The sequence below is a fragment of the Carassius gibelio genome, chromosome A4 (assembly GCF_023724105.1).
Source record: "Carassius gibelio isolate Cgi1373 ecotype wild population from Czech Republic chromosome A4, carGib1.2-hapl.c, whole genome shotgun sequence".
In the NCBI taxonomy this organism is placed as follows: Eukaryota; Metazoa; Chordata; class Actinopteri; order Cypriniformes; family Cyprinidae; genus Carassius; species Carassius gibelio.
This window is the reverse complement of record NC_068374.1, coordinates 8,791,078-8,806,817: the sequence shown is the minus strand read 5'-3', so window position 1 is coordinate 8,806,817 and position 15,740 is coordinate 8,791,078. Positions and strand designations below refer to the sequence as shown.

Here is a 15,740-nt window from a genome sequence, read left to right as displayed (position 1 = left end):
ACAGAAACGTTAAAATATAGATTCTGCTCGGAGTGAACGGAGTGAATTTTTTTAAAGATTTTGTAACAAATCATACACAGAAGACTTGATCAAAACTCTCAAGCCCTGCACTCATAACCCGGATAAATAGAATCTACTCAAAAAAACTGAGGTAACTCATTGTCTTAAATTGTTTTTTTAGACTGACCAAATTTTATTTTTATTGAACATGTCATTTTTTTTTGCAACAAAAGAAACAAAGTCATGGCCTAATAAGTTTCTAGTTTGTAGTATCCTCAGTGATGACATGAAAAGAAGAAAAATCTCTTCCTCTTTACCGCCAATCATTACAATATTGTACTGCACCTCTTCAAATTTAGTTGACAAACTGGCAAGATAAAACTCAGCCCTGCTAAACACAGGTATCTTAACATTTATACTTCAACACTTAAAGGGATACTCCACTTTTTTTGGAAATAAGCTCATTTTACTACTTCCCCAGAGCTAAACAGTTGAGTTTTACCGTTTTCAAATCCATTCAGCCGATCTCCAGGTCTGGCGGTACCACAAGAACCTTTGCTGCCGTACCATGAGTCCAACAGGCGTAATGATATGACGCAGCACCTGAAAATAATCTATCCTACAGTCTACCAAGCTGGGGACTATTTTCAGGTGCTGCGTTATATCATTACGCCTGCTGGACTCATGGTACAGCAGCAAAGTTTCTTGATTATAATTACGCAGGAATGAGAGTATAATTCCTAGCCACATCAGCCTAGAAAATCACAACTTTTCATTTTCTGTCGGTCTTAGTACACGATGTAACTACAGAAGAGTCAAGTTTTAAATAGGAAAAATATCAAAACTCTTTGGTCATTTTTTTGAGACAGATGCTAATGGTCATGCTAACAGTGGTACCGCCGAACCCGGAGATCGGCTGAATGGATTCAAAAACGGTAAAACTCAACTGTTTAACTCTGGGGGAGATGTTAAATGAGCCTATTCAAAAAAAAAATAAAGTGAAATATGACTTAACATTTATTCATTTACATTTGGTTGACAAACTGGCAAGATAAAACTCAGCCCTGCAAAACACTGGCAGCTTAACATTTGCAAATAACAAATGTGTCCATGGAAAAACAAAATAAGCGTGTGAGAATGAAAGAAGAGAGAACGGGAGTAAAAAAAATAACAGAGCAGTGTAAGGGAAACAGGTCAATTTAGCTCAAAGGGAATCAATTAAGATTTTAACAGGAATTTGAACAGAATCACTGTTTCACGGCTGATCACTGAGACGCCCTGCGATTCACTGAACGAGCCGTTTAACATCAAATCTGCGCTGGATATTAATATCCAAACTATAGTGAAAACAATATCAATTAGCACAGTAACAAGATCGGCAGTTTAAGACATTACCTTGTAAGCACAAAACACAAGATACTTCTCTTTTCAATATGAAGAAGGCTTTATTAGATAAATCTAAGACATATAAACTAATCTAACACATAAACGCACGCACACACACATTCACACAAGTTGCAGGAAGATCGAAAGTTAGGGAAAGATGAGTTTAAGAGAATGGAAATGTGGAATCCCAAGTTTACAGCAATACGTTAAATTGCTTAGACATGAACAACCATCAATCACTTAATTAACGCTCGCAATGAGTTCCTCAATGAGGTTAAAATTATATTAGATACACCAGTACAAATGTCTGAAAGTACATTGCCTGTGTAAAAATGTCGTTGAAATGGGGTTCCCCTGATGTCGCTGATTGGCTGGAAGTTCAGTAGTCGCTGAAGTGACGTCTTGGGAAGCCCTTGGTTGGGTGTTGGCTGAAGACACAGAGTTGTGTGGCTGGTTGAAGTTGAACGGACAGTCGAGGTCAGACACGGCGTTACAAAACTTAACTCAGAACACAAAACTCTCAAATGGAAAAGAAAAGAAGTAAAGTTTGACGAGACTAGGTGGTGTTTCTTTTCATCGTGGCTAAGTAGCAGCAGACGTGCAGGCCGAAGCACGCTGGAAACGCGCTCAAAGAACAGTGATGACAAACATCATGGCTAAAAGCTAAGAAGCAAAGCTAAAAGCAAAGCAGGCATGACTAATAGCAGAAGCTAAACGCATAGCTTAAAACAAAAAAGCAAGATTTTATGGTGTCCTAAGTATTTAAACTGGCCTGTTGGCCACACCTCAAATGTTGTCTTGACCAGTTAGATATTGTCTTTGCTCCAGTTATCATAAATCATGTTATCTTATCAAGAATGTGGTCCAAATTCTCCCGCTCTTTCAGGGTATAATTTTGGACATGATTCCTATAACAAGAATATGATACATTTGACAAATAACTGATGGTCATGACTATTTCAAGCAAGCAGATTCGATTACATAGATACTAAACATGAATATGTATCCTTAAGCTATCCAATAATTATTAAAAGACATACACAATAAGTGATTATAACATGATAGTCAAATGTGTGGGTTACATATAAATGAATATGGAGTGAAGCGATGGACTGAAATTCATTTATAAGTCTTTTTGAGTTCATTTTGGTCTATATATATGTAGAAAAGACACTTTCTGTGTCATTATCTTTTGATAAAGATTTCTGTGGAGACCAGAGGTTCAAAGCCCCCCTTAGGAATTTCAGTCTGGTTCTGCTAGGTGGGGGGGGGGGGGGGGGGGGGGGTCTTGTGTAGTACTCTCACACGTGATGTCCAACGTTGCATCTCACTTGCCCCAAATTTGACAATCTCTTGTCCGAATTACATTTTGTCAATAATTGTTCTATTGGTGTTAATGTTGAAAGCTGTTCTGTGAAAGTTGGTTATCTTGTTTGGGACTTGTGGCACAGAATGTTTAATGACTTCCTGAGGAATTCGGCTCGTGTTTCAACCCCAGTCCTGATCGACTCTTTGATTTGTCTGGTTCGAGTCAGATCGGCTACAGCAGATACCTGTATCTGAGAGCCCAACTCTACCTCCCTTCCTCTTCCGCCACGTCCCACCCCCACCCCATCCTCTCTCTACTCCAGTCCTCCATCTTGACATTTGTGAACTCGATCATTAACAAAAAATTGTTTCTCTGACTAAAATAAAAAAGCATGTGTGAGACCGAATAAAAGTGAAAAATAAAACTTGACAGTAGATAACCATCTAGAGCCCATACTTTCCCCTCCTCCTCCTCCCTCTATCTGCCCTCCTCACAACCCCCAATGCTTTCTCTAGCCCCCATGTAACATTTTTTAGGCTGTCCATCTCTCCTTACCCTCTCCCTCTTCAATTTACTTTACCTTTACTGCCAAAGTCTCACATTTGATGACTTGGGAAGAGGAGACGCTGGATCTTACATTGCAAGCTGATTCTTGAGTGTTTGACATTTAGGTTTCAGATCTGTCTTACCTAAGTTCACAAGTACCTGTTGAAAAAACTCTAAAGTGTTCTTCATGTACTTTGGGTAGTTGAGGTGCAGTCCATAGGTAAGTCCGAAGACAATGTACATGGCCTGGGGCAGGCTCTCAACATCCATCACAATGTTACCCTCCAAAATGATTTCCACTGAGGATGCAGTGTGGTGAAGGTACTGCGTGTGTTGGACAGGCAAAACGTGAAGATGTTAAGTTGTTTTAGCTCACATAATTACAATAAGATAGGCCATTAAAAAGTACTGTTTACTTAGAATTCATAATTAATGTAAAGAAATGACACGTTTAAGTAATACAAACTCAGTTTGTTTGAGTACACACTATTGATTAAACTTAAAAACTCAATTACAATAAGAAAGGACAAGAAAAAGTTCAGCTTAATCAGAATTAACAAGACACTTAAAATAACTCCTCCAGTGTTGTCAACTTTAGGCAGTGAACCGATGATAAATGGGTCTGGAGACAAATTCTGAATCTCACAGGGAAAATCAAAAGACAAAAGTGGGGTTTCCGTCACTCAAGATAAAGAGCAAAAGCCTTACTCCCTTTTGACCTCTTCCTTGCATGAATGATAATAATAATAATACATATTATTGAATACTGTTGAATTGCATATTGAAATCCTTTAAATGGATGAGATGTCATGGGGCCTTTTTATCCCCCAGTTGTGTAAAAGGCTCGTCACCTTCATTGTGCAAGGCCTTCTCCAGTACTGATACAAATTATGTTTTGCATAATATCTGAGTTAATATTTGTTCATAACAAACGTTAAAAGCGAAATCTGTACCTTATCTATTATTTTTATTATGATAATTTGATTAAAATTTCTTCAATAAACACAATTTCATTGAAATGCAGGCACAGAGGTAAATTTAGTTTTTCTTTTACAAATTTTATTGTATAAATATATAAATAAATAAACTACTACATTTTTCATCACACAGTCAATTGTTAGTATATTTTATTTTATTTGGGTGACTAACAACAAATTGAAATACGAACCAAAAGTAATAAAGAGAAATGACAAACGGTTTGATTTTATAATTATAGCCTATTGTTGTTGTTGTTATTTCGTTTTGTTTAAAAAAAATGGAAATATGAAATGAAGCTATGAATTAACTGTATATGCTCTCCCCCTACACTAACCCTGTCCCTAAACCTACACATCACACAAATCATTCTGCATTTTTACATCTTCCAAAAAATATTTGTTGTGTTTATTGATCCATTTCCCCAGGGGACTGATCCACCAATGTTGGTGATCTCAGGTTTTACTATCCTTGAGGGGGCTATTTTAAACAATGTAGTATAAAAACAACACACACTCATTCCTATAATTATTGGACAGGAGGAGAGAAAGGATATGGTCCTACCTGAACTCACATCCCGCAGAGCATTAAGTGTTGATCAAGTATGTTTCCTAATGCATGCTATAGAGCGGCTGACACTGAGACACTGATGCTGCTGCAGCTCAGCGCACACTCTTACTGCATTGCTTCTGAACACACACACTCTCAAAGAGAGAGAGAAAGAGAGAGAGTGTGTAAGAGTGTAAGCATTTGTTATTGGAAGTGAGGGACCAACACTCCACATAATGTAATAATGTACCACATGTCCTTTCAAAAGCTTAAAAAATATCATCAAATCTAATAATGAAAAGAAGCATATGGGTTTGGAACCACATGAGTTCCAAATATGTATGTGTGTATACACACACACACACACATACACATACATACATATGACATGATACCGCATAAGTTCCAAAGGTCAGTGAGGTATATGATGTATATTAAATAAATATATATATATAAAAAATGAAAGTAAATAAATAGATAAATAAGTTTTTGTCTCATTTTCACATATGTTTAAGTGCCATTGAAATGACAAAAAAATAAGTAAAATTAAATCAAAGCTATAAAGACCTATTAAAAATAAATAAAATAACTAATAATAAATAAAAAAAAAACACAACTAAATTACTAAAACATCAACAAAATAAGAAAATAAAAAAACTAAAAAAATCTAAATAAATAAAATTAATATTAATAGATTATAAAACTAGATATAATTATTTTTATTATCATCTCAGTGATACTTATGTAAAACCCAACTGTATACTTCTTGGAGGCACATTTATGAAACGGTTCATACAAAAGTGAGTTTATATCCTGGGTTACAGACACCTCAGATTGTTTAGTTTTGTCTTTTTTGTTGTTTTTCATTATCCAGTGGTCACAGTCCATTATTATATTACCATATTCACACAGTATAATCCAAACCATGCAGCATAATAAAAGCGGCTCATGTCACTCCATTTGAGCCACAATCATGAAATCTAAAAGTGATGTAACTGACATCATCACGTCATCTTCATCTTATTTTGATCTCTTCTCTCTCCCATCAGGTATGACGATGATCAGATTCCCGATGATAAGGAAGGTCCGTGTACGTTTTGATAGTTTGTTTTCCCATTTGAAATGGAATAAGCAGAAACGAGAAAACGGCCCCTTTATTCGTTTTTCGTTTTTTTTAAAAAAACGAAAAACGAGATTTCGGCTTGATTTTTCGTTTTTTAGTTCAGAGGCATAAAACGAATAAATGACTTCAAAATTCGTTTTCCACATGTGGGCGGGCCTAAGACGCCCCCTTCCGCCGATTGGTCAAGCAAATCTGAGCATGTGACGTCATCAGTTGTCGCTCAGGTCTGTTCAACAAAATAATAGTCCTCTAACGTTACTATGGCTACCGATTCTTAAACTGTGCAGGGCAGGTCCTGTTGGGCTTTCTTCTGTGCAACTTTACGCGTTTCACAGAAATCTTTACATCAGAAATATTAAATATTAGTCTGCCACCAGCCCGTTTTAATTAGCGGTGCGGAGTTAAATCTGTGTGGTGAAGCTGCGCTAGACAGCGCCGAGCGGGAGAGGATCAATGACCACCCTGTCAACACACCCATGTGGGGCCCATAAGGGATGGATATGGGCTGGTGAGTGGGCCCCATCTGGGCTGCCCAGATGGGGCCCAGTTAATTTTGTCCGGGGGTTCCATGGTGGCCCCATGTGGGCAAGCCCAGATGGGCTGAAGGTGGGCTTCACATGGGCCCTAGCTAAAACCTACTTGGGCATCCCAGGTTTCTCCCATCTGGGGCCCACACTAGCTGGGCCCCATGTGGGCTGATTATGGGTCCCTGCTATTATACCCATATGGGTAATAACCATTATTATTATTATTATTATTATTATTTTTGGGGAATTGGAATTTGAACAAATTCAAATTTTAATTCTTATTTTACAGTCAGTCCATACAGTTCTTTAACAGTTGTAAGATGTTAATATTTTTGTTACACAGCCAATATCCCCGAGTCTGGTGGACCCACCACATTATTAGGCTTTTAAATCAATACAGCCACAACAATTTATGTAAAAATAGTTAACAGATGTTTACTTTAGCTCAATATTACCAATGGTATATACATAATTTATGGTTCTTATTCGCCATTTACCCCTGTGAGATAACAATTATGATCATATGATGGATGAAAACATGGAAATTCAATTATAAAAAAAAAAAAAATAGAAACAAGATTTTTTATCATTATTGGTGCTCATTTCTTAGAACTTTATTTAGAACAGGTGAAAGTGCTTGAAATGTAACAATTTTGTTACTTTGTGTGTGAATAGCAGGTGCAGAAAAAAAAACATTCGCGCACACAGACAAGACACAGCAGGCCCAGTTAGGAGGAGGACACAGTTAATAAATAGCGTAACTTTTTCTTTTAGCAAACATTGAAAATGGGTCTCACAGACCCGAACACCTTGGGTTAAACAAGCTAAAATAACAAGGATACCAGTAATAGAATTAATTACATTTTATTTAAGTAAAATTTATGACAACATGCTTTTGCACAGTGTTCCCTCACTGTCACAAACAGAATTAGTTTCTTTCCACCTCAAACGAGCCTGAAGCCTGAAGTCCTTGTTGAGGGGTTGACTGTCGGGCCTGTCTATTACCCCCCCGGTCCCTAGCACCAATGAGCCACTTGGAGACCGCCTTCTCGGCATCTTTACGGGTGATTTGGCTGGTCATGGCGTTTTTCTTTAAGCCTCCTTCAAGAAACAAATATAACGGTGACTTAATTCATATGTGCCAACACAACACTCAGCCAGGACTGTAGACAACTATGTTAAAAAAAGAGCTATATAAATTAAGATTATTATTAGAAATAACACTCTTGAACACACAAGCTAAGCAACTGAGAGACATGTGCGAACACACTGCTCAGCCAGGACAACAAACGCTTCATTCACAATATTTAAAATTGACATGTTTATAACGTTAGGGTATTGTGACACCTTTCTATTATGGGTACACCTTAAAACATTATCCACATGCACACCTACCATATATTACTTCATACAGTTTTAAGGCCTTGAACTCTCTCTTCCCATTTCGGCCCACAAAGTTATACTGCCTGGATAGGCCATGGTCTAGGAGAAAAGTCATCATCCTTTTTGTGGCCTCGTCAACAGTCCCCCCTCCTATGTCAGTCACAGCTGCAACCTGAGGGGGAACAAAGGCAATACAAAGCAAATTTATCTACAGTATATTGCTCACTGGAGTAAACCACTCAACATGAAAGAACTGCCAGAAGCATGGGTGTGAGCTAGGCGTGGAACGGTACATGTATTCGTATTGAATCGAAATGGTAGGGGCATCACTACATTGATTAAAAAATAAAAATCAAATGTTTTTAATGGTAGTATTATTTTATACAGAAATAAAGTATTTATAATTCAGATGAGAATAAAGTTAATGTTAATTAAAATGAAGGAAAAAAAATATATTGATCTGAAATATAGCAAATTAACTTTAAATTCATTCAGATACAATTACCAAACATATCTCAAGGTATTTTTTGTCTCTTTATTAATTTAATAAACTAATTATCTAAAACTTGTCAAAAAGTTGTGAGCACACTTGGGAAGTTTCAGATCAAATTCACTGCAAGCCCCCCAATAAAATTTAATTGAGTTGCACTACCCTAGACTTAACATGCATACCAGTTCGGACATGAAGTTTGGGTTTGCCAGTTTTTCTTCCATGATTTCCACATCCCTAACTGTCTTTAGGGGGAAACCCTCGGGGGTAGAAGAGAAGGTGGTGCCGATGTTGCCACGCTGTTGTAGAAGCGTTTGTAACATCCTCCCCTGGATTTTTTGTGTCTCTTTCATCTCCTCAATCAGTGTTAAGATGCGAACAAACATGTTGCCCCTGATTTGTCTTTGAGAGGTTTCTGGTGACATGGTGACGTGGTGATGGGTTGAAACATCAGGCCATCTCAGGTTACCCAGAGGTGGTGGAAGTGTCGGCCTAGCAGATGATGGTGAAGAACTGAGGGTGGATGGAGGCGGTGCAGGTGTCAGCACAGACCTGAGGGTGGATGGAGGCGGTGGAGGTGTCAGCACAGACCTGAGGGTGGATGGAGGCAGTGGAGGTGTCAGCACAGACCTGAGGGTGGATGGAGGCGGTGGAGGTGTCAGCACAGACCTGAGGGTGGATGGAGGCGGTGGAGGTGTCAGCACAGACCTGAGGGTGGATGGAGGCGGTGGAGGTGTCAGCACAGACCTCAGGGTGGATGGAGGCGGTGCAGGTGTCAGCACAGACCTGAGGGTGGATGCACCATACAAAAATCAACACTGTAAAAATCTCGTACAACAACAAAAAAAATCTTAGTACTAATTTCTCCTAGCTTTTTCTTTTTGACTCAACTTTTGTAAATAACAGTACGAACTGAAAATAAGTTGTCTGTGATAGAAAAAAACAAAAAAACAAATCTTTTGAAGTTGAGGCAATTCAACATCTTGTGTCTATTCGAAACAAAAGTTCTTATTAAGAATAAACGGGTTCAGATGTTCTAATCTTTTTTGTCAGAAATAAGATTAGTGATTTATTCTAGTTTATGAGGCTGAAAACTTGATCATCTTGGTTTCTTTCAAAGCAACAAATTATGTGTTTTGCTAAACACTGTTCAAAGACCCCAAACTCGCACAAAAAAAGCCAAGAATCAAACCACCCAACCAAAGGAAATGATCATCACCTAAATGGTAAAAAAAATTTACAGTATGGAGGTGATTACCTGAGGGTGGATGGAGGTGTAGGCCTGATTTGGCTGCCGGACCAATTGACATCATCCTCATCGTCACTGGACAAAATCACTCGTCTAGAAATGTATAATATACAAGCACATCAATGAGTTAAAGCACTTTAAAAAACAGTTGGTTAAAAAAATATATATATACATTTTGGACAACAGATGATACCACTAAACATAGGGTTGGTACACATTTCCACCAGAGAATTTCCATGACTGATCTATATACAGTATGACAACACTCTGGGTACCAGAGAGACACTCACATGGATCCTTAGCATCTGTTCCAACACCCCATTCCACCTTCAGGCATGCACACATCCATTTGTATACATCTCTTTTAACCCTCTAAACATGTGATTGTTACTTTTATTAATTGATTACATTTAATTTTATTATTGGTTAATTGTATATCTGTTGTCTACCTCCCTAGTTTTGACAGCTTTGAGCCAAATACCGTATTTTTCGGGACTATTAGTCGCACCTAAGTATAAGTCGCATCAGTCCAAAAATATTTCATGACGAGGAAAAAAACATATAAGTCGCACTGGGCTATAAGTCGCATTGATTTAGAACCAAGAACCAAGAGAAAACAATACTGTCTACAGCCGCGAGAGGGCGCTCTATGCTGCTCAGTGCTCCTGTCACCTATCAGATCGGCTGCATATTTATCTACCTGCAGTTTGTAATCTGCAGAATAGGATTTTCTTTTGGGGGCATTTTGTTTGCATTCAGTCTTTTTCAGTTGTCTTTAAGTTAATATTTCAGTTAACAGATTTCAGTTGTTTTCAGTTAATGTTTTCAGTGGTATGCTACAGGAGCACTGAGCAGCATAGAGCACCCTCTCGCGGCTGTAGACGGTAATGTTTTCTCTCGGTTCATGTCAAATTAATTTTGATAACTCACACCTGACTATAAGTCACAGGACCAGCCAAACAATGAAAAAAAGTGTGACTTATAGTCCGGAAAATACGGTACACTTAACAAAACTCCCACAAAACTTGTCCTTCCTGTGTCATTGGGAAATTCAAATTTTCATCATCCATTTAGTAGTAGTAGTTCAAATACCCTCACCTCTTTTTGCGCTTCCCCCTTCCCATATTCTCTGTAGAATCAGATTCGGTTGGTACATCTGTGTTCTGTTCATACTCGACTAATTTTGTGCGGGCAATTTCATACGTTGCTTTGGGAGACAGACAAATGAGTGGCAATTAGTTTCATTCAGAGCTAATTTAAACCGAACCAACAGTGAACTCATTATGTCAGATAATCTCGTACAAATGGACACCTTACCGACTTTTCTCTTGACAGTCAACTTGTATGTCGCCCAGTCAGTGTGAGGGTCCTGTTGCTCTATGACCGCCTTTGCCATGTTCATCCTTGCTGGTGGCCAGTAGCATTCATCCTCCTCAGGCCCGATAAACCACTTGGTCGGTATAACTGCCAATCCTCCACTATTTATAAATTCAACTATCGCGAAAGGTAACATGCTTAAAGAAAAACAAATACATGCAAAAAAAAATTAAAACAAACAATAAAAAATAATAATAAATAGCACACTAGTGCAGGAGTGGCAATGCCACGTATCCAGTCTTGAGTGGCAATAACACCATTTTTGTTTTTAACTCCTCCACAGGTAACAGCTGCAAGTCTTCAGATAAATTAAAAACAAAAAGAATTCCAAGACATGATGAGTCCATTGGATAGGTGAAAAAGGATTTGGCAGTTTCAAAGAAATTACACAGGACTTTAACAGTTCCAGAATGTGACAAAATGTTCCGCACAATAAGAATCCTTCCCCCTACAGAAAAACAGTCATCGCCACGAGAGGAGGAGATCAGTGTCTGTCCATCATTGTAACGCCTGTATTGTTCCCATGTTGCAATTGAATTAATCAATGGTCCAGAAAAGTGGAGCTGTTTAAGTGGGCTGAAAACTGATGTGGTCTTTTGGCTTGCCACTTTCTGCTTCTCATGGATTCGCCTGACGAGTTGTTGGACAGGGTTTTGAGGCCGACGGACAAGTTTTTTCAGTTTACCTAAAAATGTCTCAAAGGGAAAAGCTGAAACACTATCTAACGGGCCGAAATTTCGTGCATCTTGAGCTAGGTGGATCAATGAATGCATGTTATAGCTGACAAATTCAGCACCATAAATTGCAGCAAAATCTGTTACAAAGAGTTTCAAAATCTCCTCAGCATAGTCACAATTGTCAGGAGAACATAAGGCAGGACTCAGAAGTATTCTCATAGATACTGATAGAAGTAAAAAGTTTCTGTACATTATACTGGGTATATTATTGAGGAGAACAACAGGCCCAGTGTAAAGTAAAAATTGCCGAAGCTCTGTAGCTTTCCATGTGCTGAATTCAAACAAAGATCGTGGTTTCCTTGCAAAATTGCTAGGTAAATATTGCCTGATAGAAACCATAAATGCTGACATTACAACAAAAAACTTCATAGATTGCCTGCATTTCAGCGGCCCCTTCAACCAAAGAAATATTAACTTACGCATTGCCCCCAAGCAGACAAGGTGCATATAATCTAACACAAAACTGGTAACTAAACCTATACCCAGGTCATTTAGGGGGGAGGCTGACAGTTGGTGCTGTTGATAGCCTTGCCTGCCAAATTGCTCATCTGTCCTGAGCTCTGCTGATATTTCAGGATAAGCCACCTTCCCATTAATGTACTGGCCTTTTTGAGTGCACCTCTCACACCCATAATAGCCCGTATGGCCTTTGGAGCATTTAAGAAAGGCACGAGCAGGTGCATCACAAATAAAAGCATCAGGTAATGGTACCCTGAAATGTACACCATTGTACACAATACCACTCTGAGAAATTGCTTTCATATCTACAATGAATTCTTGTAAATACTCTTGCACATTTGCGGGTTTGGACACACCAGAGTACACTCCAATTACAAAGACACTACACTCTGGAATTTCCTTAATCATACCCAGAATAGGCCACAGACTCAAACTGGAGCTACGGAATAAGGGCAATCCATCGATGTTAATTCGAAGTGTGAGAGTATCAGTCACATTTGCTAAATGTCCTAAAGATGTTAGTTCAGCTATGAGAGCATTTTCGATTCCAAAGTGGTAGTAGGACCCCCCAGCCATATTCGCCACATTGCAAGATCTGTCAGTTGACATAAGAGTTCTGCCATCCATTGGGATATCAAGACCCTTTCTCCTTAGGATTTTAAGAAGTGCAGACAGCGCTGTTTGTGGTATGTTGAATTCTGCAGCCCACTCTGCAATCCCATGCGAATCATCATCATTGTCATCTTCCAAGTCAGAACACACATCTCCATGCAAATCACAGTCACTATCACAACCAGGCATATCACCTGGAACCCGGTTTTCAGAATCCAAATCATCAAATGAGGAAATGTTAAAATCATAAAAAGAATCTGAGGAATTTTCATCTTCTAAATCAATTGATGAATTCTCAAAACAGTTCTGATCACAAGCATCGTAGAAAGTGTCCATGGAATCTTCGCTTTCAGTATGCTCTAACAAATCATCCAGTTGGTATTCGTTTTCAGAGTCATGTGCCAACAAATCAATCATAGACTCCTTTTCAAGGAGACGCAAATGTTCCTCCACTTTCGCTGATATTTTCCTCCTTTTAGTTCTTTCTGAACACTCCATTATTCTATATTAAGGCGAGACACTGCAGGTAAAAACAATGTTTTTTCAAGCACCTGTCAATTTTGAGATTTTGGGCTTTTTGGTTTTTCATAAAGCGCTTTTTCAAACTAGTGGAAGGAAAACATCCAAAAGACACTGTTAAGTGTTTCTTTTATAGCACTTTATCTGTTTGTGTCAATAGATTTCAATTACAATACATATTTTTAAAGGCCGTTTTCTCAAAATGAGTTTTTTCTTCAACACTGAGCCATAAATCTCCACTTCAGTAGCACGTACACACACCAAACTTGACATTTTTATTCCTGTCTGTATTCTGAAGATTTTTACAGAGGGATTTGTTCATATATATTTTCCTTGATTATATACAACATTTTATTCCCCCCAAAATTGTGAAAATATATTGTTTTCTGGCTGTTCAAAGTATTTTCTGAATTATGGAGTGACAAAAAAAGATAACCAGAATTCCCTCTGTAAAAACATTTGACTCTAATATGTCAAAAAAATTAAACAAAAAATTTGAAACTGGCTTCATCTAGTTTTCAGATTTTTGTACTAGAAATGTATGCAAATTAGCACATATTTCATTAAAGAATGCCTCATTTGCATATTTAAACATAACATTTTTGAAAACTTGTAATACAAAAAATGTTTGCAATAATCAATGTAATCAATCAACTGGGTAAGTAAGGTGATAACTATTAGTTATTTTTTTTTCCCTATTCACCTGCAGTGTCTCACCTTAAAAAAATAGAAAATAAAAAAAAGCATTTTAGTTTTTAGCTATGATTACAGGGGATCGGGAATGACAAACTCTAGAGTACAATTGCAAATCATATAGTTTGGTAAGCTGGTATTAATGTGGCTGATTCTACCATCTGTTCTTAGTAGCCTTCAATTTGATAAGTAAACTATTTGTAAGATAGCATTTATCTCTCTGTTAAGGCCGAACCCTTTATTATCGTGTTTCAATTGATTTCGATTAATATGCGCGAGGGAGAGAGAGCCAGACAGCGCTCGTGCTGTTTGAAGACCGCAAGAGTGTGCGCGCGCGCGGCCAGGCGGGGCTCTCTCTCTGCTCGATCGTGTTTGAAGACGGTGAGAGTGTGCGCTCGCGGCCGGGCGTGTCTCTCTCTCTCTCTGCTCGTTCTTATTTTCGCCCCAGCAGTCATTCACCGATCAAATGGCGGGACAAATGTTTTTGCTATGGCGGCCGCGAAAAAATGTAGGAAAACCCCTGTATCAGTCGGCCTTTGTAGCTAAAGTGCATGGCAATATGGAACTTAGGAAAACACTGTAGATTAATCCACAATATTAAACGACGCATTAAACAATTCACACGTCGCCTTAATGTAACAGACAAATAAACATATTTATTTAGATAAATGAGTCCCTTATTACTATGGAAAACCCTTCCACGTCGCTATTTGTTCCATTTAAGAGGTGAATTCGTAGTGCAGCAGTTAAACTCCGCTTCTCTGCGTGCTCCCGCGGCCATGGGATGCAAATCAGGCGGCAATGAGTGCCTTGGCACAACACCCTAGCCGATAAAACATTGCTGACAATCAAATGGACTTTAATCAGTGTTTTTGCTTTAACTGTAAATGCAACAAGTGCAAACATTAAAATGCCACCAGATGGTAAAAGCGGAGAAATTGACATTTTAGAGGGTTTTTTTAACAGCTTGCTAACTGCCTGTTCGACTGCCTTGCTAACAAGTTCACAATCAAATCCTTCTAAACAATGTATTCAAATCAACCACTCAAAATAAGCTATGCATGATATTTACTTGATAAATTAAACTCGTCTGTTCAACGCATGCTTAACCAGGTTTAATTGTTTACATTCGCGAAAAGCTAGTCCCTGGCCTCTTAACTAATACTTTCCAAAAAAGCTTTTGGTTAACATACATCATACTGTAAAATCATCCCCTGTTTATTATACATTGAAGCAGAGTCTTACCTGTCTTTTGTCCAGTCGACACCGTAATGGATCCTTAACGGACAGCAGACTAAAGGCGGCAAAATTGTTGCTGGGCAAACTTCTTTCGCTCAGTGATGGGGGTGGAGCTTTCCGGATGTGCGCTGCACACAGTGCGCACTGCTTAGGTTTGAACATTTTGTGCAACCTGCTGTGGCAAACTTGTCTGTTGAAAGTTGTATAGTGCTTCAGACCACTATTAAATTGCTATGGCTTCTAAATAGCTTAATAGTCTAATAATATTCATATAAAAAGTGACCCTAGCCTAGTGGCTATTGTTAAAAAAAGCATCCATGTCTGACATAATTAATTTTGAATATATATATAAAAACATAATATCTTGTGGAGCCCTAGCTGGAGCCCACTGAGTTTAGCCCATCTACTGCCCATGTGGGGCCCAACAACAAAGCCCACTCTGAGCCCATGCCCAGCCAAAGCCCAACTAGCCCAAGTGAGGCCCATGTGGGCCCCAAGTGGACGTGTTTGCAGGGCAGTGTTCGGTCAGCAGTCAGAACTTGGTACCGATGATGATGAAATACATTT

General features: G+C 38.5%; 2 protein-coding genes across 14 annotated transcripts in view; one reads left to right on the top strand and one right to left on the bottom strand.

Annotated features, from left to right (window-relative positions):
• The window catches only part of LOC127967777 (gastrula zinc finger protein XlCGF26.1-like), a 369,056-nt gene that overhangs the window by 72,696 nt on the left and 280,620 nt on the right, over positions 1 to 15,740 (top strand). The gene's annotated exons all lie outside the window — the stretch shown is intronic.
• LOC127967543 (cyclin-dependent kinase 12) lies at positions 7,264 to 15,682 on the bottom strand. Of its 13 annotated transcripts, XM_052568330.1 has the most exons (9): positions 15,180 to 15,677; positions 10,855 to 13,224; positions 10,636 to 10,744; positions 9,547 to 9,630; positions 8,919 to 9,035; positions 8,841 to 8,879; positions 8,471 to 8,801; positions 7,811 to 7,970; positions 7,264 to 7,516 (listed from the first exon to the last, which is right to left on the bottom strand). In XM_052568330.1, exons 2-9 carry the CDS (start codon positions 11,048 to 11,050, stop codon positions 7,344 to 7,346), a joined length of 1,209 nt encoding a protein of 402 aa, XP_052424290.1. In that variant the 5' UTR covers positions 11,051 to 13,224; positions 15,180 to 15,677; the 3' UTR covers positions 7,264 to 7,343. The 13 variants fall into 13 exon arrangements, 12 of the variants coding, with proteins under 12 accessions (XP_052424290.1, XP_052424297.1, XP_052424296.1 ...); XM_052568337.1 differs by having other exon boundaries at positions 8,471 to 8,879; positions 8,958 to 8,996; positions 15,180 to 15,679; XM_052568336.1 differs by having other exon boundaries at positions 8,471 to 8,879; positions 8,919 to 8,957; positions 15,180 to 15,679.